This window comes from Filicampus tigris, chromosome 12 (genome assembly GCF_054856515.1).
Source record: "Filicampus tigris isolate MCC_2025a chromosome 12, RoL_Ftig_1.0, whole genome shotgun sequence".
NCBI lineage: Eukaryota > Metazoa > Chordata > Actinopteri > Syngnathiformes > Syngnathidae > Filicampus > Filicampus tigris.
This window is the reverse complement of record NC_141228.1, coordinates 18,038,521-18,065,937: the sequence shown is the minus strand read 5'-3', so window position 1 is coordinate 18,065,937 and position 27,417 is coordinate 18,038,521. Positions and strand designations below refer to the sequence as shown.

The 27,417-nt window shown below is 41.7% G+C and overlaps 5 protein-coding genes across 17 annotated transcripts; 3 read left to right on the top strand and 2 right to left on the bottom strand.

The window, feature by feature from the left end:
- Nucleotides 1-285: 285 nt before the first annotated feature.
- On the bottom strand, nt 286-4,240 carry LOC147138937 (uncharacterized). Its single transcript, XM_086047895.1, has 2 exons — nt 3,573-4,240; nt 286-1,298 (listed from the first exon to the last, which is right to left on the bottom strand). Exons 1-2 carry the CDS (start codon nt 3,887-3,889, stop codon nt 1,061-1,063), a joined length of 555 nt encoding a protein of 184 aa, XP_085904021.1. The 5' UTR covers nt 3,890-4,240; the 3' UTR covers nt 286-1,060.
- A 1,068-nt stretch (nt 4,241-5,308) lies between these two features.
- Nucleotides 5,309-11,554, top strand: dhcr24 (24-dehydrocholesterol reductase). Its single transcript, XM_086048454.1, has 9 exons — nt 5,309-5,737; nt 6,087-6,242; nt 7,158-7,263; nt 7,662-7,780; nt 8,429-8,692; nt 9,058-9,201; nt 10,217-10,414; nt 10,510-10,688; nt 10,799-11,554. The coding sequence occupies exons 1-9, from the start codon at nt 5,504-5,506 to the stop codon at nt 10,950-10,952; spliced, it is 1,554 nt and encodes a 517-aa protein (XP_085904580.1). The 5' UTR covers nt 5,309-5,503; the 3' UTR covers nt 10,953-11,554.
- Nucleotides 11,160-26,737, bottom strand: LOC147138934 (uncharacterized). 11 transcript variants are annotated; one of them, XM_086048457.1, is made up of 12 exons: nt 26,415-26,737; nt 24,373-24,670; nt 23,227-23,941; nt 21,455-21,535; nt 21,171-21,386; nt 15,040-16,266; nt 13,974-14,020; nt 13,816-13,890; nt 13,557-13,725; nt 13,368-13,475; nt 13,224-13,281; nt 11,160-12,486 (listed from the first exon to the last, which is right to left on the bottom strand). In XM_086048457.1, the coding sequence occupies exons 9-12, from the start codon at nt 13,659-13,661 to the stop codon at nt 11,606-11,608; spliced, it is 1,152 nt and encodes a 383-aa protein (XP_085904583.1). In that variant the 5' UTR covers nt 13,662-13,725; nt 13,816-13,890; nt 13,974-14,020; nt 15,040-16,266; nt 21,171-21,386; nt 21,455-21,535; nt 23,227-23,941; nt 24,373-24,670; nt 26,415-26,737; the 3' UTR covers nt 11,160-11,605. The 11 variants fall into 11 exon arrangements, with proteins under 11 accessions (XP_085904583.1, XP_085904582.1, XP_085904590.1 ...); XM_086048456.1 differs by having other exon boundaries at nt 21,171-21,340; XM_086048464.1 differs by having other exon boundaries at nt 21,218-21,340.
- On the top strand, nt 17,207-22,704 carry LOC147138935 (uncharacterized). Of its 3 annotated transcripts, XM_086048471.1 has the most exons (8): nt 17,207-17,433; nt 17,754-17,914; nt 18,756-18,802; nt 18,882-18,992; nt 19,070-19,226; nt 19,295-19,402; nt 19,488-19,545; nt 21,162-22,704. In XM_086048471.1, the coding sequence occupies exons 3-8, from the start codon at nt 18,786-18,788 to the stop codon at nt 21,344-21,346; spliced, it is 636 nt and encodes a 211-aa protein (XP_085904597.1). In that variant the 5' UTR covers nt 17,207-17,433; nt 17,754-17,914; nt 18,756-18,785; the 3' UTR covers nt 21,347-22,704. The 3 variants fall into 3 exon arrangements, with proteins under 3 accessions (XP_085904597.1, XP_085904596.1, XP_085904595.1); XM_086048470.1 differs by lacking the exon at nt 17,207-17,433 and having other exon boundaries at nt 17,623-17,914; XM_086048469.1 differs by lacking the exons at nt 17,207-17,433; nt 17,754-17,914 and adding an exon at nt 18,081-18,215.
- Nucleotides 23,128-27,394, top strand: LOC147138933 (transmembrane protein 205). The gene is made up of 4 exons (XM_086048472.1): nt 23,128-23,296; nt 23,763-23,976; nt 24,407-24,570; nt 25,336-27,394. Exons 2-4 carry the CDS (start codon nt 23,877-23,879, stop codon nt 25,636-25,638), a joined length of 567 nt encoding a protein of 188 aa, XP_085904598.1. The 5' UTR covers nt 23,128-23,296; nt 23,763-23,876; the 3' UTR covers nt 25,639-27,394.
- The last annotated feature ends 23 nt before the right edge of the window (nt 27,395-27,417 follow it).

Here is a 27,417-nt window from a genome sequence, read left to right as displayed (position 1 = left end):
TATGTGTAGCATTTAGTTTTAAAGCATAACATCGAGCATTGTTATTAAATAATACATACAACTATATACATAAACAATACATTAATTAAAAAAATACACTATTATTTAATATTAATAATTTAATGATTATGTTTTAAATAAAAAAAAATATGCATTGATCTCAATGTTTTGTAAATTTAAGGGACTAAAAATAAAAAATGAACACAAGACTATAAAATCAAAAAAACAACTTTTTTTTTTTCCCCCACATGTGACATTTTTATGATCCAGTAAAACCAAGGTTGAACTTTTGGGCCATAATTCCAAAAGGTACAAGTGTGTTTGTTACAAGCACAACACTGCTCATCACCAAAAGAACACCATACCCACAGTGAAGCATGCAGTGGCACCCTTACGAACAGCAGCTGTTTTTCTTCAACTGGAACTGGGACCTTAGTTCCAAATAGCAGTCAGCGTTAGCACAAAACCTCCTGGCCTTTGCCGGAAAGCACAAAATAATCCTGATAAAGTTTGGAAAAACCTTCTAAAGCAGCTGAATGTATTTGGTGTCAATCTGAGGCACTAAGTGGTGGCAGAGTTGACGTGAGTTTGAATGTGATTGACAGCCACATCCCACTTATGAGGGTGTGCACACTTGTGCAACCACATTTCGGTTGTTTATTTTCACTTCCCCTCTTGAAAGGATGACAAAAAAAATGCAATAGTTTTGTACAGATTATACAGTAGGTCACCTTAATTGTGTAAAAAGTTTTGAAATTATTTATCCTGGTCTCGTTTTTTTTTTTACACCACAATAACCTGGCATCTGAACAGGGGTGTGTAGACTTTTTATATTCACTTCATGCCTCCAAAAACATGCATATAATGTTCATTGGAGACTCTTGAATTGTGCATAGGTGTGAATGTAAGTGGTTGTTTGTCTATATGTTCCCTGCGATTGACTGGCGAATAGTCCCGGGTGTCCTCCGCCTCTGAACCCAAAGTGATCCGGGCTCGGCTCCATCTCACCCGTGACGTCGCCCTACTGAGGATTAAGCGCAGTAGAAAATGGATGTGTCTTTTAAACCTCAAAGCTGATCTCTCTAGAACGTCCGAACAGCGGCTCGGCGGCCAGGTGCGTGTCGGAGTAGGCGCGGCGCAGGTGCGTGGAGCTGCATGTGGTTTTGATGGCCACCTCGTAGGGAGGCGGCGGTCCCAGCCAGGGGGGGGGATGCGGCGGCGGGCTGAAGCCACCGGGATCCATGGGGGGATAGTCGAAGTCCTCGCTCCGAGCGCCTTGCCTTTGGCAATCCAGACTCCTGTAAGGGAACAGAAGAAATTCGCCGTTATCGCCTTTAAGGTGGGAAGCACGTGTGCCTCATCGTTCGGGCGTCGCTGTCGAGGTTGCTGGAACCCACTCCAAGTAAAATTATCCAGGCTAAATCTATGCGAGGAATGTTATGATGTACCGTGTAACAAGTAGTTGCTTGTACTGTTATATTTGTGTTATCGTTTTAACTGTTATAGCCTACTCAACCTGCGTGTATTTGCCCTCTTCTGAAATTCTTATTTTTTTTTCATAGTTTCCATACTTGAAGATCATCAAACAAATGTAAATCTCAGACAAAAATAACCCAAGTAAACAGAAAATGTAAGCTTTTAAATGGTGCCGAGGTAAAAAAACTCTTCAAAGCTGCCTGCCCCCTAAGCCGGATAACAAATTGTGATATCCTCAGAAGCAACAAGAGAAATCAAGCGTTTTCCCGAACCACTTCAAAACCTTCATTTTGTTTTTTTAAGCCTTTCAGAAGTTGACTCGCTGGTGTGTTTTGACTCATTGCCCCGCTGCAGGATTCAAACACACTTCAGCTTGAGGTCACAAACTGAGGGCCCAACATTCTCCGTCAGGATTTTCTGTTAAAGTGCAGAATTCATGGTTCCATCAATCTCAGCAAGCCATCCAGGTCATGAACTAATGAAGCAACCCCACAACATCAAACTACCACCACCATATTTGACTGTTGGTATGATGTTCGTTCTAAAATGCTAATTCTAGTCACAACATGTAACGAGACGCACACTTTTCAAAAAATTCCGCTTTTGTCTCGTCCGTCAGTCCATAGTATACTCTCCCAAAACTCTGCCAAGGATGTCATTTCATGAGCACTGACCTTAAGTGAGGCCTTCAGTTCTTTAGATGTTGTGCCGGGTTCCTTTGTGACCTCCTGCATGTGCTCCTTTCTATGAAGTTGATCCAATTTGGCCATATTAAATTTGACTGCTGGTCTCGTCCGGACTGAAGGAAATGTTGTAAAGTGCTATAACCGTACTGTTTTTATGGCGCCTTGTCTTTTTCTATTCACATGATGTGGTATTAGTAATCTGTAGCTTTGTCGCAACCTCTTAACTCCACCACCAGTCATCATGTTTTGAAGAAAAAGCAAAAACCATTGCAAAAAGTAACAGTTGGCCACATTGGTGTTTGTGTTTGTCATGTGTGGAGCCAGCCAGGCTCCCTTTAAAATTTGTTGCATTGTATCACTTTTTTTAAATCCACAAAAAGATCATGTCAGTCAAGGAACACAGAGGTTGCTACACAAATAGGACGTGAGCGATAAAGATGAGGAAAGAGTGGATGTGTTGAAATTTCGAGGTTTGCTCCTATTCATTTGAATGGACTAGCAAGGCGCGCAAAGCTCATACTTTATATTTTTAGCACCAGCTTTGCTATTTTATCCACTGGTACATGTGAAATTATAAGTATGATTAAAGTGGAAGTCAAACCAAACATTTTTTTTCAAGAATGTATTCTATGCAAACCCACCAGTTGAAACAAGGTAATATGATATGAAATATGAGTTAAGCAGCAAAAAAAAAACGTTTTTAGCCGGCCCTGGGGGCGGCCATTTTGTCACTTCTGTCGACTGAAAATGACATCACAACTGCTCACGGCACAGGTAACAACCAATCACGGCTGACCTGTTTTCTGAAGCTGAGCCGTGATTGGTCGTTACCTGAGCCCTGAGCAGTTGTGATGTGTGTGTGTGTGTCTCATACTCGCTCTCTCCCTCCATCAGATGATTGTCATTGGCTGGCTTTATCTGTCAATCAACATCAAAAATTGAAAATGGACATGCATGATAGAAAGTCCACATAGTTGACTGATATAGTCCTAATTTTTGACATTGATATCTTGAATATTCATATTCAGATATCGACATGATAACGATATATACTGCATCGCCCAGTCGTTAGGCAAAAAAGGTTTCAAATCCTTATAGATACCATAAGATAGAGGCCAAGCACTACTTTTCTATTCGACTCACTGAAGCTCCTCCCCTAACTCCAAGGTAGTTCCTTGGAACCAAGATGCCACAAGAAAGCACCAAAACGCTACTTTTGTAATGGCCTGCGCATCCATTTTTTTGTTTGGAACAGAAGTCAAAGAAAATTTGTAGCTAGCTTTCATGTGCCGCATAAAACGGTGCCCACGGCCCTTGAATTTGACACTTTGTTCCTTCTTTAGCGCTTCACTGTACAAGGAACTGTTAAAAAAAAAAAAAAAAAAAAAAACCCGACTTTTCCAAACTCACCCTGGAAGAAACACCGACTGTGATTCCGGGAAGCGACTGCCTTCATGCGCAAAGAGGGCATGGCTGCTGTAGCCGGCGTACTCGTTGTAAGGGTAGTGAGGGCAATCGGGGTCAAACTCCTGCTGGTTGTAGTTGGAGGTGCTCTTGCTGTTCATGGCCCAGAAGAGCCCCAGGATGAGCATGACCACCCCCAGCACCACGCAGCACAGGGAGAAGGGCTGCAGGCGGCTTTGCGACGAGGCCAGGAAAGCGGTGGAGCCGCCCGTCACGATGAGGAAGGCGCCGATGAAGATGGCTCCGTGGTGCAGGGACGGCATCCTCCCGACGGCGAGGTCAGCGCTGAGGCCCAACCGATGGTGTCACTCGGGTCCGGACGGGACGGAGCTCCCCATGTGCTCGGAAGGTGATCAGACATCCACGTATTCCGTCAAGAAATCCAGAAAAAAACACTTTTTCATTCCCAAGGGTGGAGAGTGGAGGAAGAAGTGAAGCTCCAGCTTTGGGAAATGTGCTAGAAGTGACTTTTTGGACGTTAAATGAAGGAATTGTTTGCAGAGCAGGCTGATGTGGACAAGCTGCGCGTTTGTCATCACAACAGATGGACGAGAAGACCAAAGAGCCCATTAAGAAATCTTTACTGGCGCCCCACCCTCCTCTGTCTAATGTGTCTGAAGCGTACCACTTTAGTGTGCGTGTGTGTGTGTGCGTGTGTGTGTATCCAGGAAAATGATGACATGGAAACTGGGTTTCTGCGTGTGACATCAATTACAGAAATAAGAGCATGTGTGGTAACAATTCCAATAACATGATGATGGGCAACGAAGAATACATAGTGTCCACAAAGCCTCTCTACAATAAAAAAACAACAACAACAACACAGTTTGGAATTATCAAACATCAGTATCTATTCTCATTTTTCAATAATTTCTACAGATTTTTCTTTTCATTTGTTTTTATAATGATTGTGTTCAACTGTAAAGAGACTATGAATACCGTTTTGTTCGCCTATGTTCTAGCTCATAAGATTTAAGGCAACATAAGGGACGTTTTAATGACTGCTTTCACTTGAAAAGTACTTAGAATTTGTCATAGATAGATAGATGGATGGATGGATGGATGGATGGATGGATGGATGGATGGATGGATGGATGGATAGATAGATAGATAGATAAATAGATAGATAGATAGATAGATAGATAGATAGATAGATAGATGGATTAAAACACATTAAAACGATACGATGTCAATGGGATATTATTCAATTCACAAACAAAGTGAGCGCTAAGAATGTGGATAATATAACTGTCTGTAGATATTCGCAAAATGTATTGTACATAATGTGACGTCATACGTACGACATTGTTGCAGTGTCAAGGTGTCCAAGCTATTTCTCACTCAGTTGTTATTTGCTGTTGTTATTTAAATAAATAATGAATAGTATTAAAAGGTATATAATAACAGCAACCCAAAAAACGATTTTTGTTCATTATGGAATCTACGTTCAGTAAATACGTTACGTTTCTTAAAATACACACACAAGAAACGTGGTTTATTTGAACACACAATAGAAAAAAAAGCCTTCAGGGTGGGATGGTGTGACCTATTTCATGCGCTGCCATTGGTCGAAGTTCCGGCGAGGCTGCCAAACCACAATTTGGTACTGTCGAGCTCTCGACCAATCGCAGCGAGGCTTGTGCGCTTCATCCCGCCTCCACAGTGGAATCCCCCAATGAGTGTCTTCTAGTGGGCACGGCTTCGAGTCCAGCGAGCACCACTCACCTATCACTGGGGTAGGGTGACCGGCGCTGGTATTTGGCACTGTAACAAACCAATGTCCATGGAAAGTCTGACAACTTTTGTGTGATAAGATTAACGTTGTGTGTCAGATAGCGCTTTTGCAGTACGACTCGACTTCCCCGCGAGCGTACACGATGGAGTCGCTGCTCTGCCTCGTTTTTTTTGCGCTTCTTTTGCTCCTCCTGTGGATCCAAGTGAAAGGTGTCGACTACGTGCTAGTTCACCAGCGGTGGATGTTCGTGTGCTTGTTTCTGCTGCCCCTGTCCGTCGTGTTCGACGTGTACTTCTACGTGCGAGCTTGGCTCATCTTCAAGATGTGCTCGGCGCCCAAACTGCACGAACAGCGCGTGCGTGACATCCAGAGACAAGTGAGCAAACCTGGCGCATGCGCAGAATACGAGGCAAGAAATCTCAGGGTACACCACCTGGGGCGGAGCTACGCGGTGGCCAACAATGCCATCCTTTGTCACTGTCTGTATGAAGTAGACAATGAGTATACAAAAGCAAAGTGACGGCAAATATTTTTACTTAGATTTGTTCCTGCTTGATTATGAATGTGATGGGCATTGTTCCGGACATGTGCGAATTTTATTTAATGAACCACGCACGTGCTATGCCTAAGCTATGTCTAATATAAAAGTATTGATTTGGTGGCATCTGCTGACCAAGTGTAAAAAATAAGTTAACCAACCCTCTGCTACTCTGACCTGTTTTCAGGTGCGCGAGTGGCGGAAGGAGGGCGGTAAGGGCTTCATGTGCACGGGGCGACCCGGTTGGCTCACAGTGTCGCTGCGGGTCGGCAAGTACAAGAAGACCCACAGGAACATCGCCATTAATATGATGGACATCCTGGAGGTGGACACCCAAAAGCAGGTGCGGAGAACACGCTAGCCACAAGATTACGGTTTAGGGGATTTGAGGAGTTTGTTTACAAATTCCAATCTTGTTGGATTTATTTGGGTCATTACCGGTGAGTTCGGTAGCACTTGTCAAATGGGAGTTTGCACCATTTCGAGTAGAGATTTCAGAATTAATTGATTTATCACAGTAATTATTCTTTGATTTTTTTTTTTTGTAGTTCTTTCTGAAAGCAGACAGATCATCTTTTGTGTTTAATCAAAATAAGACGTTTGCAAACATTTGTGTTTACTTTGGAAAATAGTGACTAAAAAACATCTGCGTTTACTTTGGAAAATAGTGACTAAACCGGTAACTGAATCAATTCAAAAACATTGGCGAGTACATCAATCACTCTCGTGATTTTGCTTAATTGATGTATTTTTTAATCACTAAAAAATACCCCAAAAAAACAACAATAATCGCAAAATAATATTTTATAGGATTATTTGATTAATTGATGAAATGATCAATAGAATAACACTGCTCGATTGTGGAAAAAATATTAATCACGATTATTTTGGTAATAATTGAAATCACGATTATTCAAACGATCATTTATTTTTTTGGTCCAAAACAAGAACATGTTTAAACATAAAGATAAAGGCAAATACATTTCTTTGAAACACTATAATTATGTAAGTTCTTTTTGGACCAAACAATAATTTTTTTTTTTTTATTTTAAAATAAAAAAGGTAAAAATCCAAGTATGATTTCCTTGTGTAAACAAACATCATTTTTTTACGATTATGCTTATTTTGTAATCGCGGAGTGTAATAATCGTAATTGTAATTGAATTTCGATTAATTGCACAGCCCTAAGACCGGTCAACAAAGTCACGCGTGGCGCGACCCATGAGGAACTTTGTCGCTGTGTTTGTTTGGTGTTCAGGTGGTGCGAGTGGAGCCCCTGGCCAACATGGGTCAGGTGACGGCACTCCTCACCTCCATCGGCTGGACTCTGCCTGTGCTCCCCGAGCTGGATGACCTCACCGTAGGTACGTCGCATTCATGTCTCGGGGATCATCACGGCGTAGGAGGGGAGGGGGAGGAGGGGTGCGATGGTGGGAGGGCGCGGCGCTCCCCCATCCATCACCGCTTCCTGTTTGCCCTCCTCCCCTAATACTATTAGAGGAGCGACGCTGGAGCTGCACGGATAAAAACCAGGGCGGAAATGGCCGGCGAGTTGGAGGCGCCCGGGGATCGGGTTTCATAATGGATTTCCTGATGCCATAAACTGCACATCAACACGGCCTAATGTTTTCCCATCAGGCCGCCGCGCATTCGTTTAGCCTGACGTCCGTGTGCGCGTCCGCGGCGAGCGGCATCTGTTGTTGTGCTGCCGGAAATTCAATCACGCCACGTTCTCAACCTCCCCCCCCCCCGTCTGCCTCAGGTGGTTTGGTGATGGGCACCGGCATTGAGTCGTCCTCTCACATTCACGGCCTCTTCCAGCACATCTGCGTGGCCTACGAGCTGGTGCTGGCCGACGGCAGCTTTGTGCGCTGCAGCGAGGTGAGACATAGGCGGAAAATATCATCAAATGGCAGATTTTGTGCTCGGCAAGTTTATTTCGATAGGCCTTCGTCACAAAACACTGTACTCTAAAAACAGTTGCGTTAAAAATAACATAAATTAGGGTCAGAAATATTACTTTCTGGGATGTTTTTGCAGAAAACAACCCCAAAAATGTGTAGTTTTGTACAAAACAACCCTTTTGTGCAAAAGAATGCAAGAAGGTGGGTCACATTGACCCAATTAGTGGATCGGTCCATTTTTGACCTAAAATTGTGTTATTTATAACCCAACTGTTTTTGGAGCGCATCAAGAATGGTAGTATTCAAGGTCCGCGGATGTTAGGAAGTTATGAATTCCAAAATGAAAAGCTTGATTATGCCTCACAACCACACATTGTTCTTAAATCCGGCTGTTTATGAGAACTTAAAGCAGTAGTGGGCAAGGTTTTGTGCTCCACGGCCACATTAGATTTTTTTTTTTTTTTGACCCGATTTGCAGCCAGGTCATTTATAGATGCCTTAAAAATAAAATATTTAAAATGTGTAAATAGAAACCTGGAAATTGGCTATTTTAAGAATAATGATCCTTTAAAAAAAATGTTTTTTTTATTGTAAATCAACACGAAAATATTCTTTTGACCACCAGGAGGAGAACTCGGACCTCTTCCACGCCGTGCCGTGGTCCTGCGGCACTCTGGGCTTCCTGGTGGCGGCCGAGATCAAAATTGTGCCGGCCAAGCCGTGGGTGAAGCTTCGCTACGAGCCGGTGCGAGGCCTGGACAACATCTGCCGTCGCTTCGCCGAGGCATCCCGGGACAAGCGTAACACTTTCGTGGAGGGCATCCAGTACACGCTGGACTCTGCCGTCATCATGACGGGCAGCATGAGCGAGCACGCCGAGCCCGACAAGGTAGGGGAGTGCCGGCGAGAAATGAAACGATATGAACGTTTCTTATTTTGATATTCCTGACCCGAATGAATATTGGCAGTGAGGCCAACCACCCAAGTGAATTTTAACACACAAAAAATTCAAAAATAATTACAAAGACGACTGATTTGATAGTGGCGGGATTAAAACAATTGTTACACAAAAATATTTTTGATAGAATGAGCAATGTTTTTGTGAACAATATTAAATTGAAAAAAATATATATAAATTATATAATAAATATAACTATATTTAATTAATTATTCAATTTAATCATAATATAATTTTTTTTTTTTTTTTTAATTACTTGCGCTGACATGTTTTTGTTTTGTTTTGTTTGACTTCAGATTAACAGAATCGGCCTACACTTCAAACCATGGTTTTTCAAACATGTGGAGGGCTACCTGATGGGCGGCGGGGATGGAGTGGAGTACATCCCCCTCCGACAATACTACCACAGACACACACGCAGCATCTTCTGGGAACTCCAGGTACTAGCGTTGAACATTTTTGAAAAAAAAAATCATGTCAACACAATTTTTTTCCTCAATATTGCCATTTAATGTGATTATTTTTTCAAAGACCAAAATGAAGCATTTTTTTTTCCCCCCCTAAATTGCAGTCTTTGCCATTTGAAAATGACATTCGACATTTTTCGATTTGAATTCGCCCAGTATGCGTATACACACGCAGATTTTGTCTTGTCATTCCTACGATTCCAAGCTGCACATGTCCCTCTTCTTTGTTACTCGTGCGGCCCGGCCCACTAAGCCATTAGTTTAGGTGTGCGTGGTTCTGGCGCAGCCGGTTAATGGCGTGTTTAATTATGCATTGTGCTGGTCTGACACGAGGCCATCTGCCGGCCTCTGTGGACGCCGTCCGCCCGGGTTTGAAAGCCACGTCACGGGATGGATGGGCTGACTCGGCTAAATCTCGAGATCATACAGTATCTGGTTCTCCGCGTGACGCTCAGGCGCATTAGAACCTTAGACGTGCGTCTTTTGACTTCTTGGCATGTAGTTGTGTGTGTTCACGTTTACAGGGTTTCATGACATGGCAGGGTTGCACTTCAAAGGATGGCATGACATCATATAGCAGCACAAAGCTACTGCAAATAAAAGGCCATCAGCCATTTGTGTACTGTAGAGTCCGTTTACGTAACAGTGGTTGCTCCTTGCAAAGTTACTGTGTGGTGTGGAATTTGTGTTAAAAATACGTCCGCTTCACTAAGTGTCATTATTTTTATGGCCACTAGGTGGTGTCGTTAGACTTTGTTTTCTTAAGCTCCTCCATGTTTCATGAAGGCCAGTGCGAGTATTTTCGTGCAGCCCAGCTTTATTCAAACAGTACCCCATTTCATACACATCATAAAAATTGTTAATTTAAAAAATAATAAAGAATTAATTAAAGGGCATACAGTGCAAGAACACGATTTTGGAAAACATGATTTAAAAAAAAAAATGCCTTGAACGACCTTAAAATATTCACAACTGTCTCCCACGCCAGGATATCATCCCCTTCGGCAACCACCCGGTGTTCCGCTGGCTCTTTGGATGGATGGTGCCCCCCAAGATCTCCCTGCTGAAGCTCACGCAAGGAGAAACCATCCGGCGTCTGTACGAGCAGCACCACGTGGTCCAGGACATGCTGGTGCCCATGAAGCACCTGGAGGCCGCCATCACACACTTTCACCAGGATATTGAGGTTTACACGGATTTAGGATTGGCCAATATGATCGATTTCCTTGAGTGTGACTTTAATTGCCACTATAAATATATATTTTTTTCTTCTGTGTTCAGGTTTACCCTCTCTGGCTCTGCCCGTTTCTCTTGCCACCTGGCAGGGGCATGGTCCACCCCAAAGGTGAAGAGGCGGAGCTGTACGTGGACATCGGCGCATACGGCGAGCCCAAAGTCAAACACTTTGAGGCAACGGCATCGACGCGGCGGCTGGAGAAGTTCGTCCGAGACGTCCACGGGTACGTCTCAGAATTAAATCTCAATTATAGGAATATCGTTTCAAACTCAATTTACCCTTAAAATAAATGACACACGTTTTATAAGGTTCCTCCATTGTTGTGCTTTGCAGGTTCCAAATGCTGTACGCGGACGTCTACATGGACCGCGGCGAGTTTTGGGAGATGTTCGACGGGCAGCTCTATCACAAATTGAGAGGAGAGCTCGGCTCTAAGGACGCTTTCCCCGAAGTTTACGACAAAATTTGTAAGGCCGCCAGACACTGATCTTCTCTATCAGGTCCTTGCCGGCTAAATGGATACATAGAATTTCTTATATTGCAACACAAGTCACCAAAAGGCTGTCAAATGTGTCATGTGTTGATCATCTACCTTCAAGTCACAATGTGCCTCATGCGTTAAAACATCTCAATAGCAGTTTTTAGTTTCCAGATTGACAGACGTTATTTTTTGAGGATAAAAAAAACAAGGTCCTATTTTTTGTAACATTGTTTTAATCAATAAAAAGAAAAAAAAAATCTGTACAGTTTGCATTTGCATATTGGTCCTTTACACTCTTGTGTATTCAGGTTCAAGGTAATACAATCAATTTTTAAAAATACAAACAATTCATAGCAGATGTAAAATTATAAAACATCACTATATAAAAAGAGAGGCAATTCATATGTAAAAAGTATTTGTAAAAAGTTTCCTTGACGCCTGAATTTACATCGAGGTTAAAGGGCACATCTGCGACAATAGACATAGTCATTAAAATGTTTTTTTTAAAAAAGCAATTCATAGTTGCGTGGAAATTATGGAATTAAAACAAAAAACAAGCAATTCATAATGTATGTACATCATGTAATTAAAACATCTATAAAAAAGAAGCAATTCATAGTGTATGTACATTTTGTCAAAAGTTCCCCCGACGCCTGAATTCACATCACGATTGGAGACAAATAATCAAAAAATTCAGTCTGCGCATATAGTCCAGTCCGAGCCGGGTTGAAGACACCTGGCACGTTCTCTGCCTTGGCCATGTCTAATCCGTGCGTGGGGCAGGTGGACAAGGACGAAAAGAAGACTGAGGATGCCTCGACCGCTTCTGCCGCCTCCAGGGCTTCCAGCTCCTTAAAAAGAGAGGTGGTCAGGTCCTCCTCATGCAGGCTGTGGGTGGACGAGCACGAAAAGGACTCTGAGGATGCCTCGGCCCCCTCTGCCGCATCCAGGGCTTCCAGCTCCTTAAAAAGAGAGGTGGCCAGGTACTCCTCATGCAGGCGTCGGGGGCTTGAGGACGCCTCGGCCGCCTCCATGGCTTCCAGCTCCTTAAAAAGAGCGCAGGTCAGATCCTCCTCATGCAGGCTGCCGGTGTTTGAGGGTGAAAAGGAGGGTGAGGACACCTCCAGGGGTTCCAGTTCCTTAAAAAGAGCGGAGGTCAGATCCTCCTCATGCAGGCTGCCGGTGTTTGAGGGTGAAAAGGAGGGTGAGGACACCTCCAGGGGTTCCAGCTCCTTAAAAAGAGCGGAGGTCAGATCCTCCTCATGCAGGCTTCCGGCGCATGTGGACGAGGAGGAAGTGGTGGAGGACGCCACGGGCAATTCCGTCGCTTCTATGGCTCTCAGGTTGTTTATGAGGTTGAAGATCGGGTCCTCCTCAGGCCCCACTTGAGAGACGCCGGTGAATGGCGAGGAGGACGAGGATTTCTCGGCCGATTCCATTGCCTCCTGGAAGTGGGTGGAGACCAGGTCCGCCTCGACTTCCTCGTGCAGGGTGTAAGTGCACGGCATGTGGGCCTGCACAGGGACCACAGGTGCAGACACTGCAAACACAAATGCAAAACACCCATCACTCCCAAGACTCATGAGACTACTTAGGATAAGATGACATAATGCTCAGTTTTGATTGATAGTCGGTCAGAGGTGTTAAATGTTAGTAATAGTCAAGAATTGGAGATATTGATACACATTTGTGCAGTTACATTCAGGTGATGTACAAGCAAATTCCAACCTTACTATATTGAAAATTATTACAGTGTTATGTAATGGTGGTTAATTCTTGATTTTCATCAGCTCTGAGTTATAATTTAAACTTTTTTTTTTTTTTTTAATTGTGCAATATTTTAATATACAATATTCACTTTTTTAAACTATTGAACTCAAGGCAAAAATGTTAATTGAAATATTTTCCATGTGCCCCCCACTGGTTTAAACGGTGCTCTGATTAATATTGCGTTTGTGGAATAAGAATTCAGTCGATTAATCGGTTTTCATCCATCTCTAGTGTTTGTCATTTTGTCCTCTACTGCCCTCTGCTGTCGACTGACATTGACGTTAAATTGCCTTCGGGCTCAGAATGTCAATGCAAGACAAAAAGGCAGATGAAAACGGATGGATTCACCAAGGTAATTGTGAGGGCCCATACAATATATTGCACATTCTTTGCCTAGAGTTACCCTTGAAATAAACTTTCACAGAGATGCACCTGTATGGTTATTAGGACCCAATGTAGTAGGCTGTGGCCATATTTTCTATATGAACTAAGACACGCAGTACTTACCAGGCAGATACGTTAAACAAGTGGCTGCACTGCACCACTTTCTCTTTTTCTTTTTGCCCTGCACAGAACACACGCGCACAAAAACAACATTACACACATTCTTTTTATTCCACTGTATCCTAACTACATGACAACTGGACTCACGTAGTTATCTCTGCAGGACCAGTCGGGGTACATGCTGGCGTGAATCTGGTTGAGCCGCTCAGATTCCTTGTAGTACTTCTCCTGCTCCTCAAGTGTCAGTGACTTCCACTGCGAACGGAATGAAAGTGTCAGCACGCACATGGTTAACGGCATACAAACTACGAGGACGTGTGTCTCTCAAACGCTCACCATCTTCCCCAGGATCTTGTTAACTGAGGCGCTATCTTTACGAAATGCGTCTTCATTTAGGATTTGGGCGTGAATTAAAGGGCGCTGTTCCTTCATAAAGAGCATAAATGCATTTGGTGGCTTTTTGATGTACGGCTTGTTGTTCTGGGCCGCTGTCGTCCTCTTTCTCCTATTGGGAAACCATGGCATTAGCAAATGCATTGTGCGTGGCCATTCAAGAATACAGTACACATTTTGCAGAACACCCTAACTGACTTACGTTGGTTTTTGTGGTGGGTGTAGATGAGGGAGAACGTAAGCGCCAGGCGGCAATTTATAGGAAATCTGTCCAAGCCTTCACACATCAAGACACACACGTTAGAGCAAGATGAAGCATGTGTGAAGATCTAAACATATATACATTTTTGTGTTACTTACAGAACTCGAACGGGACGACTGCTGACCACCACCGGTGCACCAGTGACCTGCAAGCAAAAACCGTTATTAACCGACTTCGTGTTAGTAACGTGTAACAGTAATTCCACGCATATGACATTTTGTGAAATACTAAGTCAACTAAAGAAAGAACAATTTGGGACTTTTCAAGCCCCATATTTTCATTAACTTTCGGCCCAAAAATTCAGCGTGCCCATTCGGGTTATTCATGCTTCAATTTTCGTTCACATGGGGCTGTAATTTCTCATTGAACATTACACTAAAAGAAAGATTAAACATGAGTTAATATAGGATAATCATTTATCTCGAATGCAGGAGTTACAGCAGCATATACATTAGATTTCGAAAAACTAGAGTTACAGCAGCATATACATTAGATTTCGAAACTACTAGAGTTACAGCAGCATATACATGTTTCGAAAAACTACTAAATTAGTTGTATACACTTGCTTGAACGATAAAATAGCATGCGGGTTTTTTCGCCCCAAGATTTAAAAAAAAAAATGATTTTTCGAACTGCATTTTAATCGTAGCCTCACGTTTACGAATATGCATGTCAGTAATTTCAAATTATTTTTTTCCTTACCAGTTTTTGATTGCTGGGCATCATACTTAAATCCACGTTGGTAAATTCTAAATATCTGTGCAACTCCGCGTTTGCCATCCTCACTGAGGTCTCGATGCTACTCGCGGCGTTTTTATTACGAATGCCTCTAAAAAAATAAAATAAAAACACCTCAATAAAAATAAGAGGCCTTCTGAAATCAGCCAATCACACTCCCAATAAAAATAAGAGGCCTCCTGAAATCAGCCAATCACACGACAATGTGACCTTTGTGACGTCACCGGCCCAACCCTACTACGCACTTGACCGTTGATGAAAGAACGGCGGCGGCGGCCATGTTAACGAGCATGCTAACGAGCATTGCTAACTAACGGCCGGACGTGGACCGCTGTCACGTTTAATCGGAGCAGAAATGCGGCCGTCTTGTCTTACAAAAAAAAAAAAAACACAAAAAAATAAAAAATAAAAAATAAAAACGTATACCTCCCGTCGTCATCACGATGCGTTGAGTCTTTGCCAGTCTTTTGCTAGCTGGCCGCCATTTTGAAAGCCCAGCTGGGGGTACTTGAAGTTTTGAACTTGTACAAAAAAAAATCAAAGCGACTTTAGATTCATATACACGTTATTATGGGTGACTGCAACATTTACACTGATGGTTAAATTGAAATAAATGTCAAATGGCAGTACATTATGTCAGTAAGAAAAGCAATCTTTTCACTTGTCTTAACTGTTTAGGTTTCAGCGAGATTAACTTTTTAGCAGTCTGCAATTGCCAACTTGATTTGTACAGGTACATTTTGTTATAAAGAAATTTTGAATATGATAAAAAAAAGTTCCTATCAGGACTACTCATATAAATTCATTCAACAAGGATATGTATATTTGTTGAAATACTTGCATGTACTTTTGGATTCTGTACATCATGAACATGCACAATCCTTTGCTGCCTACATTACAAAGATACACAGAAACCAGTCAGGCAGACGATAAATTAAAAAGCACTGAAATATTTCACTGTTAAGTTCCTTTTGGGGGGTTTTGGTTCCCTACGGCTTTGTTACTTGCTGTACAAGAAGCATATATTTACTGTTTTTTTTTAAATTTCCACTAGTGAATTACAGATTATATGGCTCCAATACCTAGATTCACGCAACTCAATTGTAGATCTCCTTGTTTGACAAACATGGGAATTTAAGTAAAATCCCAAAAGAAGTTCATGCTCCTTAATTTTAGATTTAGTGTTTGGACAAAAAAAATCTTAGTTATGTTACTACTAAATTGTAAAGCAGGTTAATAACCATTGTATTTTCGTTTGCAGGTCAGAGTTACAGAATTCTCTGCAAAATGTCTCCAATGGCACGGCGGCCAAAAAGAGTAAACATGCGTTTGGATGACAGTTTTTTTTTCCAGTAGGATGAGGAGGAATTCAGGACCACAGGATGCCACCAGGCCTTGAAGCCCCCAAATGGCTTTGTCCTCTTCATGAGGGAGCAGCAGCCTTTGGTCAAGGCCAATAAAGACAGCGCCACGGTATTGAAGATTCTGGGGAAAATGGTGAGTGCGACACACACATCCTCTTCGCTTGTCTGGTGTTGTTACGCATGTGTGTGCTGACTCTGTTGATGTCAACAGTGGATGACGATGGAAGAGCAGAAGAAGTACTTTTGAGAAATCTGACCAGCTCCACGGCAGCACACATCTGGACTGGTCCTGCAAAGACAATTGCTAAGCTGGTGATGTTTGTAAAACCAACTATGTGTTGTATTAAAACATGCAATGTATACAATTTTTAATTTTTCAGTCAACTTCAACTGGAGTGTCAATAAACAGTTCAAAGCAAGCTAGTTGGACTCTTGTCTGAGCCGAGGAACTGTTAGCCATATATATGCCAAATTGCACTCGGCACGCTCATGGAGGAAAAAAAACGCCGGCTGCTATTGCGTAATGCATTGTGCCATCAAATGATCATGCTACTGCATTGTCGGCATTGCAATTCCTGACTGCTAGATGGAGCCAATTTTAGTCTGTTTCCCTGGACCAAAGCAACCTTGTTATACATTGTTTAGCAGTGAAACATTTTTTGCTGGTCGGTAGGAGTCCAAAGAACTCATTTTACGGTAAGTTTAATAAAATTATAGTTGTTTTGAAAGGATATGTATACACAAAAGGAGGGACGGTGATCAATTAGTTCGAATAGAAAATACTCAATAGTCATTGTGTGTATGGCTGACTGTGTAAGATGCCGCCACTCCCTTGATTTTTCATCTCACCTTGACAATATTAGATTTCTGAGAAAGGATGCATCCAAACATCTAACATCAACCTATTAGCTAATGAACGGTAAGAAATGTTTTCCAGTTCAAAAAGCTTAACTGACTTTGTCATGTAACTGACGATAATAGCATTAAGCTATGTTAGACTTTTATATTAATCTATAGCCTATGTACTGTCTCTGTGTGTGTTCATCTGATTTAATAAGATAAAATTAGATAATTATATATGCATATATACTGTTGGATTGTGAGGGTCTAAACATGCACAAAAGGTCATGAAACTTTGTACACACATCAGGCTTGGCAAAATAATCATTTTTTCCCATTACTGTATTGTGAGAGTTTTCAAAAATAGCTCAGTAGTGACACTCTAGAGAGTTTTTGTCATCAAGGACAAGAACTCTGTAAGGAGAATTGTGAGCACATGCAGCTTTCAAAGTAACTGGGTGAATTTCAGCAGCCTGGAACAAATTTGAAATATTGAAGCTGCTTAAAAAAGCAATATCAATTTTTTAGGGAAGATACCCACCCTCTGAACCAAGTGTATTAGCTCCTTCTTTCTGGCCTTTGCCATTTTATTTCAGAAGAATGGCAGAAACCTAAGGTAAAGATTGGTTGGGAGTCCCCCTCTTAACTACGTTTTATTGACAAAATGTACTACCATTTGTTTGAATTTAATTCAATGTGTGAAAATGTGATTTAGAGCAGTTAGTAATTTTTTTGCTGTTTAACACTCCACCGCCCGCCAAGCCAACCCCCAAACACACACACACACATCAAAAATAATCATAACATGACATTAACAGTGCCAGATACGTTGCAACCCTCCGCACAACCTGGTTATTTTTTGTTTGTTTATAACACATTTGTAAGGTTAGCCCGAAGACGCATTTTTTGTTTTTAACAAGTTTGTAATGTGAACAGAATTTTTTTTTCACGTCGAGTATGCAGCCTGGGTCTCAAAATGGCGCCCACCTCGGGGTTACCGTTGAGGCCTCGCAGCATCGCGAAGGTGATGGAAGCAACCACCTCGGGGTCCTCCATCGAGAGGCCTCGCAGCATCGTGAAGGCGTCGGAAGGCACAAGTATGCTTTTTCTTACTCTTTTAAGTCTAACTGACAATATTGACGTCTTTCTGTGCAAATTCGACACGGCCGCTAGTTAGACCGTTAGTTAGCCATCTAGATCGTTAGCTTTAGCCGCCGCTCTTTCACCAACGGTCAAGCGCAAGACTGATGCGCTCAGCTGACGTAACAAAGGTGGGGGGGAAAATGCCGCTCATAACAGTGAACAAGTTGTATGAAAACTTTGCCACCCGAGAAGATGGCAAACGTCGAGTGGGACCTACTTTTAGAAGTTATCAACGCCGATATAAATCAACAACAGGTATCTACAAGATTCCAACATTTATAACGTTTTGAAATATGGACACAAACTTTTGAGGCTAAATTCACTACAGTTTAAGTCAGAAAAAGTCTTCACAAAATTCACATTGCTCAATGCCTGTCTTTATTTCAGGGAGGGAAATCGCAGGCTAATTTATACTTGAATAAAGTCATTAAATCTAACATTTACTTGCTATGTAACATTTACTTGCTATGTATTTTATCCCCAATTTTTATAAATAACTTGGTGCGTACTGCTTTAACATCTACATCTCTCTGGGGATAAGTCACTATCCAATTTTAAATCGGTGTTCGTCTTGTTTCTTATTTAATTGTTTTATATAATAACAGCCAGCTGGAAATGAACAAAAAAAAAAAATTGAAAAATTTAAATACAAACTTTTTTGATGCTTGAAACATAGAGCTTGAAATAGTCCAAATAGTTGATGTGTGGTGAAGTTTTAAATACATGTTCTATACGAGGAATCGCAGTTACTGTTAATTGTAATAACCAGCAGGTTAATAAACTTTTTTTTTGCAGGTCAGCGTTGCACCGGTGGCGGTGAACCAAATGCCTGTTGAAGTGATGTAAGTAACACGACACACAAACATATTTGCATCTTTCTTGACACACGTATTGTTGTCTAATGTGCATGTGTGTGTGTAGTGATGCACAGCTTTTTTATGAGTTGGCACCAGACTCCTATTTTCTCCCTCCTCCATCTCTTCCACCACCTCCGCCGCCTCCTCCTCCAAAAGCCACCAACTCGCCCTCGCAGTAAGGCTTCTCTGCAAAATGTCTTTCCTGACACAGCGGCGACATGTGTTTGCTTAAGCTTTTGTTTTTCCCGACAGGAGAAAGAGGAATACAGGGCCCCAGGATTCCACCAGGCCTTACATTAAGAAGCCCCCAAATGCCTTCATGCTCTTCATGAAGGAACAGCGGCCTTTGGTCAAGGCCCAATTCATTAATAAAGACAGCGCCACGGTCAATAAGATCCTGGGTCAGATGGTGAGTGTGTTTTGCCACACACGCGTCGCTACAAGTGCGTGTGCTGAAACTATAATCACGTTCCGCAGTGGAAGTCGCTAACGCTGGAAGAGCAGGAAAAATACTACGAGGAATCCGAGCGGCTCAACTTGATCCACGCCAGCACATACCCGGGCTGGTCCTGCAGAGACAACTATGTGAGCCCTCACTTATTCATTTTTCACTAAAGTCGACAAATTTGTCTAATGTTGTTTTTGTGCGTCATGGTTCATTTTGGTTCAGGGCAAAAAGAAAAAGAGAGTGTGGGGCAGTGCAGCCGCCAGTTTCAACAGTCCGACGGGTAAGTATGCCTTCTCAAATATTTTTAGCTGGACTCATAGCCCACCCACTTCATTAGGTACACCTGGAGTTCCAAAATTCTGTCGTTACAAAAATAATAATACTCCATTTTGCTCTACAGGTGCGTTTCAGTACATTTGTATTACATTTCAGTAGTTCTATTCAAAAAGTGAATTTTATATTGTTTAAAAAAAAAAAAATCACCAAGAAACTAGATTACAAAAGAAACACTCACAAATTATGATTCACATCAACATTAGATCGGAATTTGCATTCTGAAAAGTATTTATGCTCAAATAAATGAACGTTTGTCATTAATTACGACGCACATGTCCTAAACGACGTTGTCAATATTATGCCACTGTCCTTAATCTCAATGAGGTAAGCACAATATTAGAAGCGTCTCAGTTTAGTATGATGCAGTGCAGTTGTACACAGTAATAGATTCTGATCACAGCCGCTTTGTGCCATTCAAATAACAGCTTTGATCTTTCGGTTAACATTGACATCACTGTTACCAGTTTTGAAAATACAAATTACACAATATGATTACATTGTAAAAATAAAGACATATTTGAGGAAAAAAATTGTTATGCTTTGTAAGGGTGAAATATTGAAATATTTTCAAGACTTTTCAAGCGTAAATGACATCAAAGAGATGAAGGGGACTTTGAAGTTTCAAATACAGTATATTGATTTTTTGGGTAACTTAAAGGAGGGTTGTTGTTTTTTTTTGTTTTGTTTTTTTCAAAAGGTCAGTTTTGTTTTGTTTTTTTCAGCAAAATATGTATTCATTCCCTAGTGAAGATGAGCGGTTCAGATAATGGATCATTCATTTTTTCAAAATTATGAAATTTGTTTTATCTTGAAAATACAAATAATTATCTTAATATTAGCACTTGAATTATAAAACCATTTATTTCTGTGGAAATTATGACTAAGAAAATACGAAACTTTTTTTTTTAACACCTAAAAGCGATGTGACCAAATTATTGTAATATTAGGACTTTCATTTTGAAACTAAAATGACTATGTTGCAAATATATGAGAGGTATTGCCACGTTAACTCATTCAATCCCAAAAACATATTTATGTCTTTTCACAGTCCAGCCATTCAATACCAGGAACTTATTTATATATTTTTTTCAATTGTTTTCAAATGTTAGGGTAAAAGAGGGTCTGAAAATGTCTGGCAGTGATTGAGTTCTCGAAACATCTCTCTCAAAAATAAGTTTATTCACTTATACTACAACTTTAATGTAGAAAATATACTTTTTGCCTGAAAATATGTTATTTAATTCTCATGTTTAGACTTTAATCGAAAAAAATGCACAAAATGCAAAAACTTATTTTTGTGCAAAATATCCAGTTGTCTTAATTTTTCTTCTTAAATGAAAAAAAACCATACATTTTCATCCCCACAATACATTTTTTTCCTAAAAAATGTTTACATCTTGACTCATGCAAATATACACATTTATTCCAGTCAATATTATAACTATGGTAATATTCCCAACTCGACTAATATTGATGATTAGATGAACCTAAAAGGCAGAATACTGCATTGGATCTCATCAGAATGTGTCAAGGTGTGTTTTGGGTGTTTTGCGTTTGCAGCGTCTGCACCTGAGCTCCCTGAGCAGGCCCACGCGCCGTGCACATCCAGCCGCTACCTGCATGAGGTGCCCGAGGCGGACCGGACGTCCGCCCTGTTCATGGAGCCGGGAGCCTCAGAGGCGGCCGATGCCACCTTGTCCTCATCTTCACCCTCGTCCTCCTGCACCACCTACACGCGGCTGTAGGACACCACCGAGGCGGAAAGAGCAAATCCCAGTCGGGCCACTTGAGAGCAAACAAGTTTTGAATTGTCTCTTTGCAATGAAATCCAGCCTAAATCATTTGAGACGTACCCGTGGACATCTGGATGAAGGTGCGCACTGATGGCCACATACCCGTCCGCTTCACCTTTGGGGTGGATCATCGACAAGGACCTGGACCACAAAAATCCCGATTTTCAATTTTCAAACAATATTTTCTTAAAGAAAAAGCTAATGACAATGACATCATGTACACTTGTTGCTTTTGTTTCCTTCTTGGATTTGCTTTTAGTTCACCTATGAGACAAGATTTTAATCTTTTTTGGGGCATGTTTTTATCCCCAAGCAACTTCCACAGATGAAGTATAAATACTGTACATATTTTTTCTCTCCAGATAATGTGAAATTGTGGTCTTGGAAGTTCTTGTGACTTTTGGCTTGGCAGCCTACAGAAATTGCAGTTTATTTCTGTACAGGTGTTTTTACTGAGGTTTTTATTTTTAAAAAATGCTTTATTCAAAACAAAACAAAAAAATGTGATGTTTTTTGGGGGGTATTTATCGCATTTCGAGTCATTTGAAGGGGGAGCCAACCCCCCAAAATTATTTGCAATATGTTCTATGCACCTTCCCTAGTCTAAACACGGCATTCTGATTACAATTGCGTTCGTGTAATATGAGTTAAGCAGCAAAATCCACCCGTTTTTAGCCATTTCAGAGGGCGGCCATTTTGTCACTTCTGTCGACTGAAAATGACATCGCAGTTGCTCAGGTAATGACCAATCACGGCTCAACTGTTTTTTGAAGCTGAGCCATGATTGGTCATTGCCTGACCCCTAAGCCGCTGTAATGTCATTTTCAGTTGGCAGAAGTGGCAAAATGGTCGCCCCCTGAGATGGACAAAAACGGGAGGATTTTACTGCTTAACTCATTTTCCACGCAATATTAATCAATGCCATGTTTCGACGACTGGGTCTGCATGGAACATATTATTGTAAAGAAATTTGGGTTTGACTTCCACTTTACATTTTCGGGGAGGTATTTTCATGGTTGATACACATACACCTTTTTATACAGTACAAGTGCTTTTTGTTTTGTTGCAGTTCATGAATTGCGTTTCCTTTTTAATGGAGAAAGTTGCATTTTGATGTGATCATTTTGAGCTACAGTGTGGCCAAGGAAAGAATTAAACTTGTGGGTCAAGGTACCGCTACTGTAAATGATGCGTTCAGGGATATCCCGGGAAAATATGTGACAAAGAAAAATTGAGTTGTTTTAATGGATGGAAAAGTGGGTGTGCTTGTGTGTCGACATCGCAATGTAGTAAAATACAATTTTCAAATATGGTAAAGACTGTAATTTGGAGGCCTTGTTTTTCATTTGTGTATATACATTTTTTTAATTTTTTAAACTGTATGACTAGATAGGTTCAGTACGGTACTTAAAGAATGTAGTCCACATGTCAACACTGTTTCATTTAACATGAAAAGTTGCAGTGATAGCCAGAGATCCATTTGCATTGTTGCTGTAATCTGATTTATGATTTAGTAACTTGTTTTGTGTTGTTACGTCACACTTGTTTGCTAGAATTGTGTGAAGTTGTTTTGGTGAACGCTTAAGGCTGCAATTCAAAGTGTTTAGTAAAACAACTATTTAAGTAAATAAACGGTCTTTCATTTTATTTGCCTTTATTTTCTAAACCGCCTATCCGTGTAACAAATTTGATAGTATTGCAAAACAGATTAATTTATTACTTGTGTTGTTTGTCTCATCAAGCAGTTGCAGTGGCAAAGCCGTCGTGTGACATTTAAGTGTCGTGTGTTGGCTCGAAGTCAGTGGAACCTGTTTGTTGTGGCGCAACTTTACCCTTCGAGACTTTCAGTTATTTGCTGTTCCTCCTCTCAGGTGTTCTCTCAACTGCAGCGCCGTCACACAGGTAGACTCTCTTAACGATTTAGACATTATTGGCGAGAGCTACGTGGTCTTTAAAGGATACCAAAAAATATATCAAGTGCACACTGTCAGTGTCTGCAGCAGTGTAACCTTGTACCCTACTTGTTAGCTCGTGTCTGGCAAACTTTCCTAACTCGGCCGCTTTCACTCCACAAACGTGACATTTACGAGTCGACACTCGCTCGGATTATATAAGAAGCTGTCGGCTCCTATATACAAGTGTTATTTGACACGGGTGTGTGGTGTTAAAGTCGGTGATAGTCGCTCTCGCTAGCAGCGGTTAGCCGCGCAATGCTAGCTGGTGGGCGTGTGCAAACTCAGTTTCCTTGACAACAGCGCGGAAGTTTGCCCTCATTTGGCCAGCCTTCAAGGCAAGAACTGCTTCAACTTGGCTTGGGGTGTGTCACTCGCACAGCTTTACATTCACATGTGTCACGTCTTCCAAACAGCACTGTGGCAAGAAGACTTGACCGGCTGGCATTTCCGGAAACTTCTGTCTTTGGATGTGGAGACTCCCCCTCCAAACCGGAGGCGAGTGAGGCACGGCAGCGAGCGTTCGAAGCATGGCCACCGACCAGGAGCCCACATTCACCGTCAAGCTGGCCCAGTTGCTGCTGCTCTCCACCTACTGGGGAATGCAGATTTGGGTCACCTTCATTTCAAGTTAGTACCACGCCTACGCAACACAGCAGGGTTTCTGTAGATCAGGGGTGCCCAAATCAGCTCATCAGCTCGCTTGCAGAAGCCTGATAATGATCCCGATCGTTTAAATCAGATGTGTTGGAGGAGACATGTGGGAGACAGTGTAACTGACATTACCGTAAGTTATGTCACTTCTTTTTAAAAGTGCATACACATATTTAAAGTCACATTCCAACAAAACATAATTGACCAAATCGTAGTTGTCGGTGAAACGTTGCATCGCCAAAACATTATTTTTCAATAGATTAAAAAAAATGTCACGAAACGTTATCTTGCACATCCTCACGCTGCTTTGAGCACTTTAAATTGGTTAATAATTTGTATAAATCACATAACCCGAGCGGGCTGTGGCAATACCTAACTTGCTGAGGACGTGCTGTTTCCCGCGCAGGCTTCGTGATGGACAACCATCTGAACAGACACACGTACGGCTTCATTCAAAGCCGCCTGGTCCCCTTCTACCTTCACCTGGGCTCGGCGTGCGCCTTCTTCAACCTCGCAATCTTTGCCGTCTACCATCCCAGCGACATGCTGGATGAGCGAGAGGCCTTCCAAGTGGGTTTCCACCAATGACGTCATACAGGATACATAAGACACCGCCTTGATTGATGGGGCAAATTGGTGCGATCGCATCTTCTTTAATATGTCACACTTCCTGTTGAAAGCAAACAAGAGGCATTCCGGTTGCTTTCACAATGCGGGAACTTGCATACACAGACCACGCTATTCGACACATTACCGGTAATAGTTTTTCTTCGATTTTTTTCAAGTCAAAGTTTTTGTGATCATGAGAAGCCGTATTCAAAATCACAACCCATTCAACTGCAATTGACAAGTATACTTCTCAATTTCATTTTTTCAAAGAGTAAGGGTGGGGGAAAGTCTGATGCTGCGCCACTATAATTTCCAAACGCGGAAACAACTTTGGTGATGCACAGGCATCAAAGCGCCATTTTAGATATGAGATCAGTTTGAGTCATCTCAAAACGGCTGCATTTTGTGCAACCTACCTTTTCTCTACTGCTGATTATAAAATGTAAAAAAGGCAGAATCAAAACATTTTTTTCCTGGTGAAAGGAGGGAGTCTATTCTTTCATTTGGTAGTTTCTGTGTATATATATATAATCATTGAACACAATATCTCGTGTGTCCTGAAAATATCAAAATGCTCTGAAATGGGGAGCTATGCCACATCCAATATGGCTGACACGCTCACACATCACAGCCGAGCCACTCAAGGCGATGTCTATGTATGAATGTCCACACAGACAAGGACACCAAATTATTTTTGAAAAGCGACTCTTCCTTCTCCCCCGACAGATCTTCATCTTCTTCGTGTCGGTGACGGTGGCGGCGGTCAACGCCCAGTGGTTCGGCCAGATGACGTCGGAGATCATGGCCGACATGCACCTGGTGGAGCAGGCGTGCGGCCTGGGCCAGGACATCGGCCTGTCGTCCAACCACGAGGCTTACGCCAAGCTGTGCCAGACGGACGCCAAGTACTGCCACCTGAGCGGGCGCCTGCGCCTCTACCGGCTGCTGTCGTCGCTCTGCAACGTGTGCTGCGTGGCCTGCAACTTCTACAGCCTCAGCTACATGGCCGAGAACCTCAGCACGCTGTGATTTATTATTTTTTTTTTAAATATTTTTTTTTAAACAAGTAAGCTGTAAGTTATTTAATACGTCCTTTCCACACCGTGCCTTATGTTTGCCAATCTGTTGAGGAGGTGACAAGGTGAAAAAAATGCAATCTTTTCCAAAGGTAAAAACAATGGAGATGATTTAGTTGCATAAGTGTGCACACCCGCTAATTGGGGACGTTGCGGTGTTCAGAATGAACCGATCACATTCAAATTGATGTTAAAATGGGAGTCAGCCCACACCCGCCACCATTTGATGTTCAGCTGGTCTCGTAGGCTTTTAACTGACATTTTTTTTGCTTTTCAGCAGAACCTTCAAGGTTTTAAGCTAACGCTAGCTGCTATTTAGAACTGTTCGTCATTGGCTCTGACTTGATTAAGGGCCCATTTTCAGCTGAAGAAAAACAGCCTTTAGTTAACTTTACATTATTTTGTCCGGTAAAATGACAACTACGAAGTTAACTATTGGAGGTTCATCGTTCTTTGTCAAGTCAGTCTTGTGTCTTGACCTTTTATGAGGAGCTATTTGTCTTCTTAACAAGATTCAGAGTGTTCTGAGCTGCTCGGTCCTGCTCTTCCTGTTTGGGCAGAACTGACAACCAACAACAAGCTTGGCATGTTTTTCTTTTTTTCCTCCCGTGGTTTATGTTGCTCCTGCTGTTTTAGATTTAAGCTCGAGGACAATTGCAATTTTCCAATCTGTAGCCGTCATACAAAATGTTTAAAAAAAAAAAAAAAAAAAAAAATGGGCATACTCACCATTAATTTTGATGTCTTGAACTTTAACAGCCGCTCATTTTTTTGGTTTGTATTCCGTTCTTCTCATGCGGACTTATTGTGGCAAAGATAAAGGCATGACTTTAACCTTAACCAGTAAGTTCCGTTTTCAGCGCTGCCATTACGCGTCAGCAGTAGTCTTCTGCGGGAGCAACACAAGAAAATAAGAGGGAAAAAAGAATGCCAAACGTGGGCAGCGCATCCCAAGATTCGACAGTCCCGAGACGTGTGTACAACTAACACGACATCACAAAGTCAATTTGTGGTTCTTGTGGAAATCATCACACTTCTTTGGCCTCGTCACAAATGATACAAAGGAGCAAACGTGACATCACAAATGATGCTAGGTTGACCGTTAAAGGTTATTTAACCCCCTCCAAAATGTGAGACTTTTGAGGGACTTTCAGATTTGGAGGTTCACCATACACGGCGAGCCGAATTGACATCCTTCTTAAAAGTTTTTCTTGACCACACTGCGCCATAACATTTGGTTAGGATTGTATTAGCGCACACATATTGTGCTTTGGACTTGCAAAGATGACAAGCCAGCATGTTGGAATGCGCAGTGCATGATGGGAAAGTCACAGCAGAGCTTGTGTAAATTTTAGGTGAAGGTTGAAGAAAAAACAAGCAAAGACAATGCAATTAAGCCAATTTTTCCCCACTCTGATTTTTTTTTTTTTTACTGTATTTGTAGATGTAAGGTTTTGGTGCTTTTTAATGTGAATGAAGCTTTGTACAGTCTTGTGGATTTGAGCATGTTCTGCTTCACCATCTGGCCTGTAACACTCAGGAAGTTCAGAAACTTGAAGTCACTTTGAAACTACTAAGGGACTTTATATAATTGGTGGACAGTGTATAGTAGAGACTGACTTTGAAATCAAAATCTTTACTTGGTGTCATTTGTACTTGTATTTTGGCAGTTTATTAAAAAAATAAATAAACAAAGGCAAACCGCCAAACTTGTGATTATTTTAAAACTTTT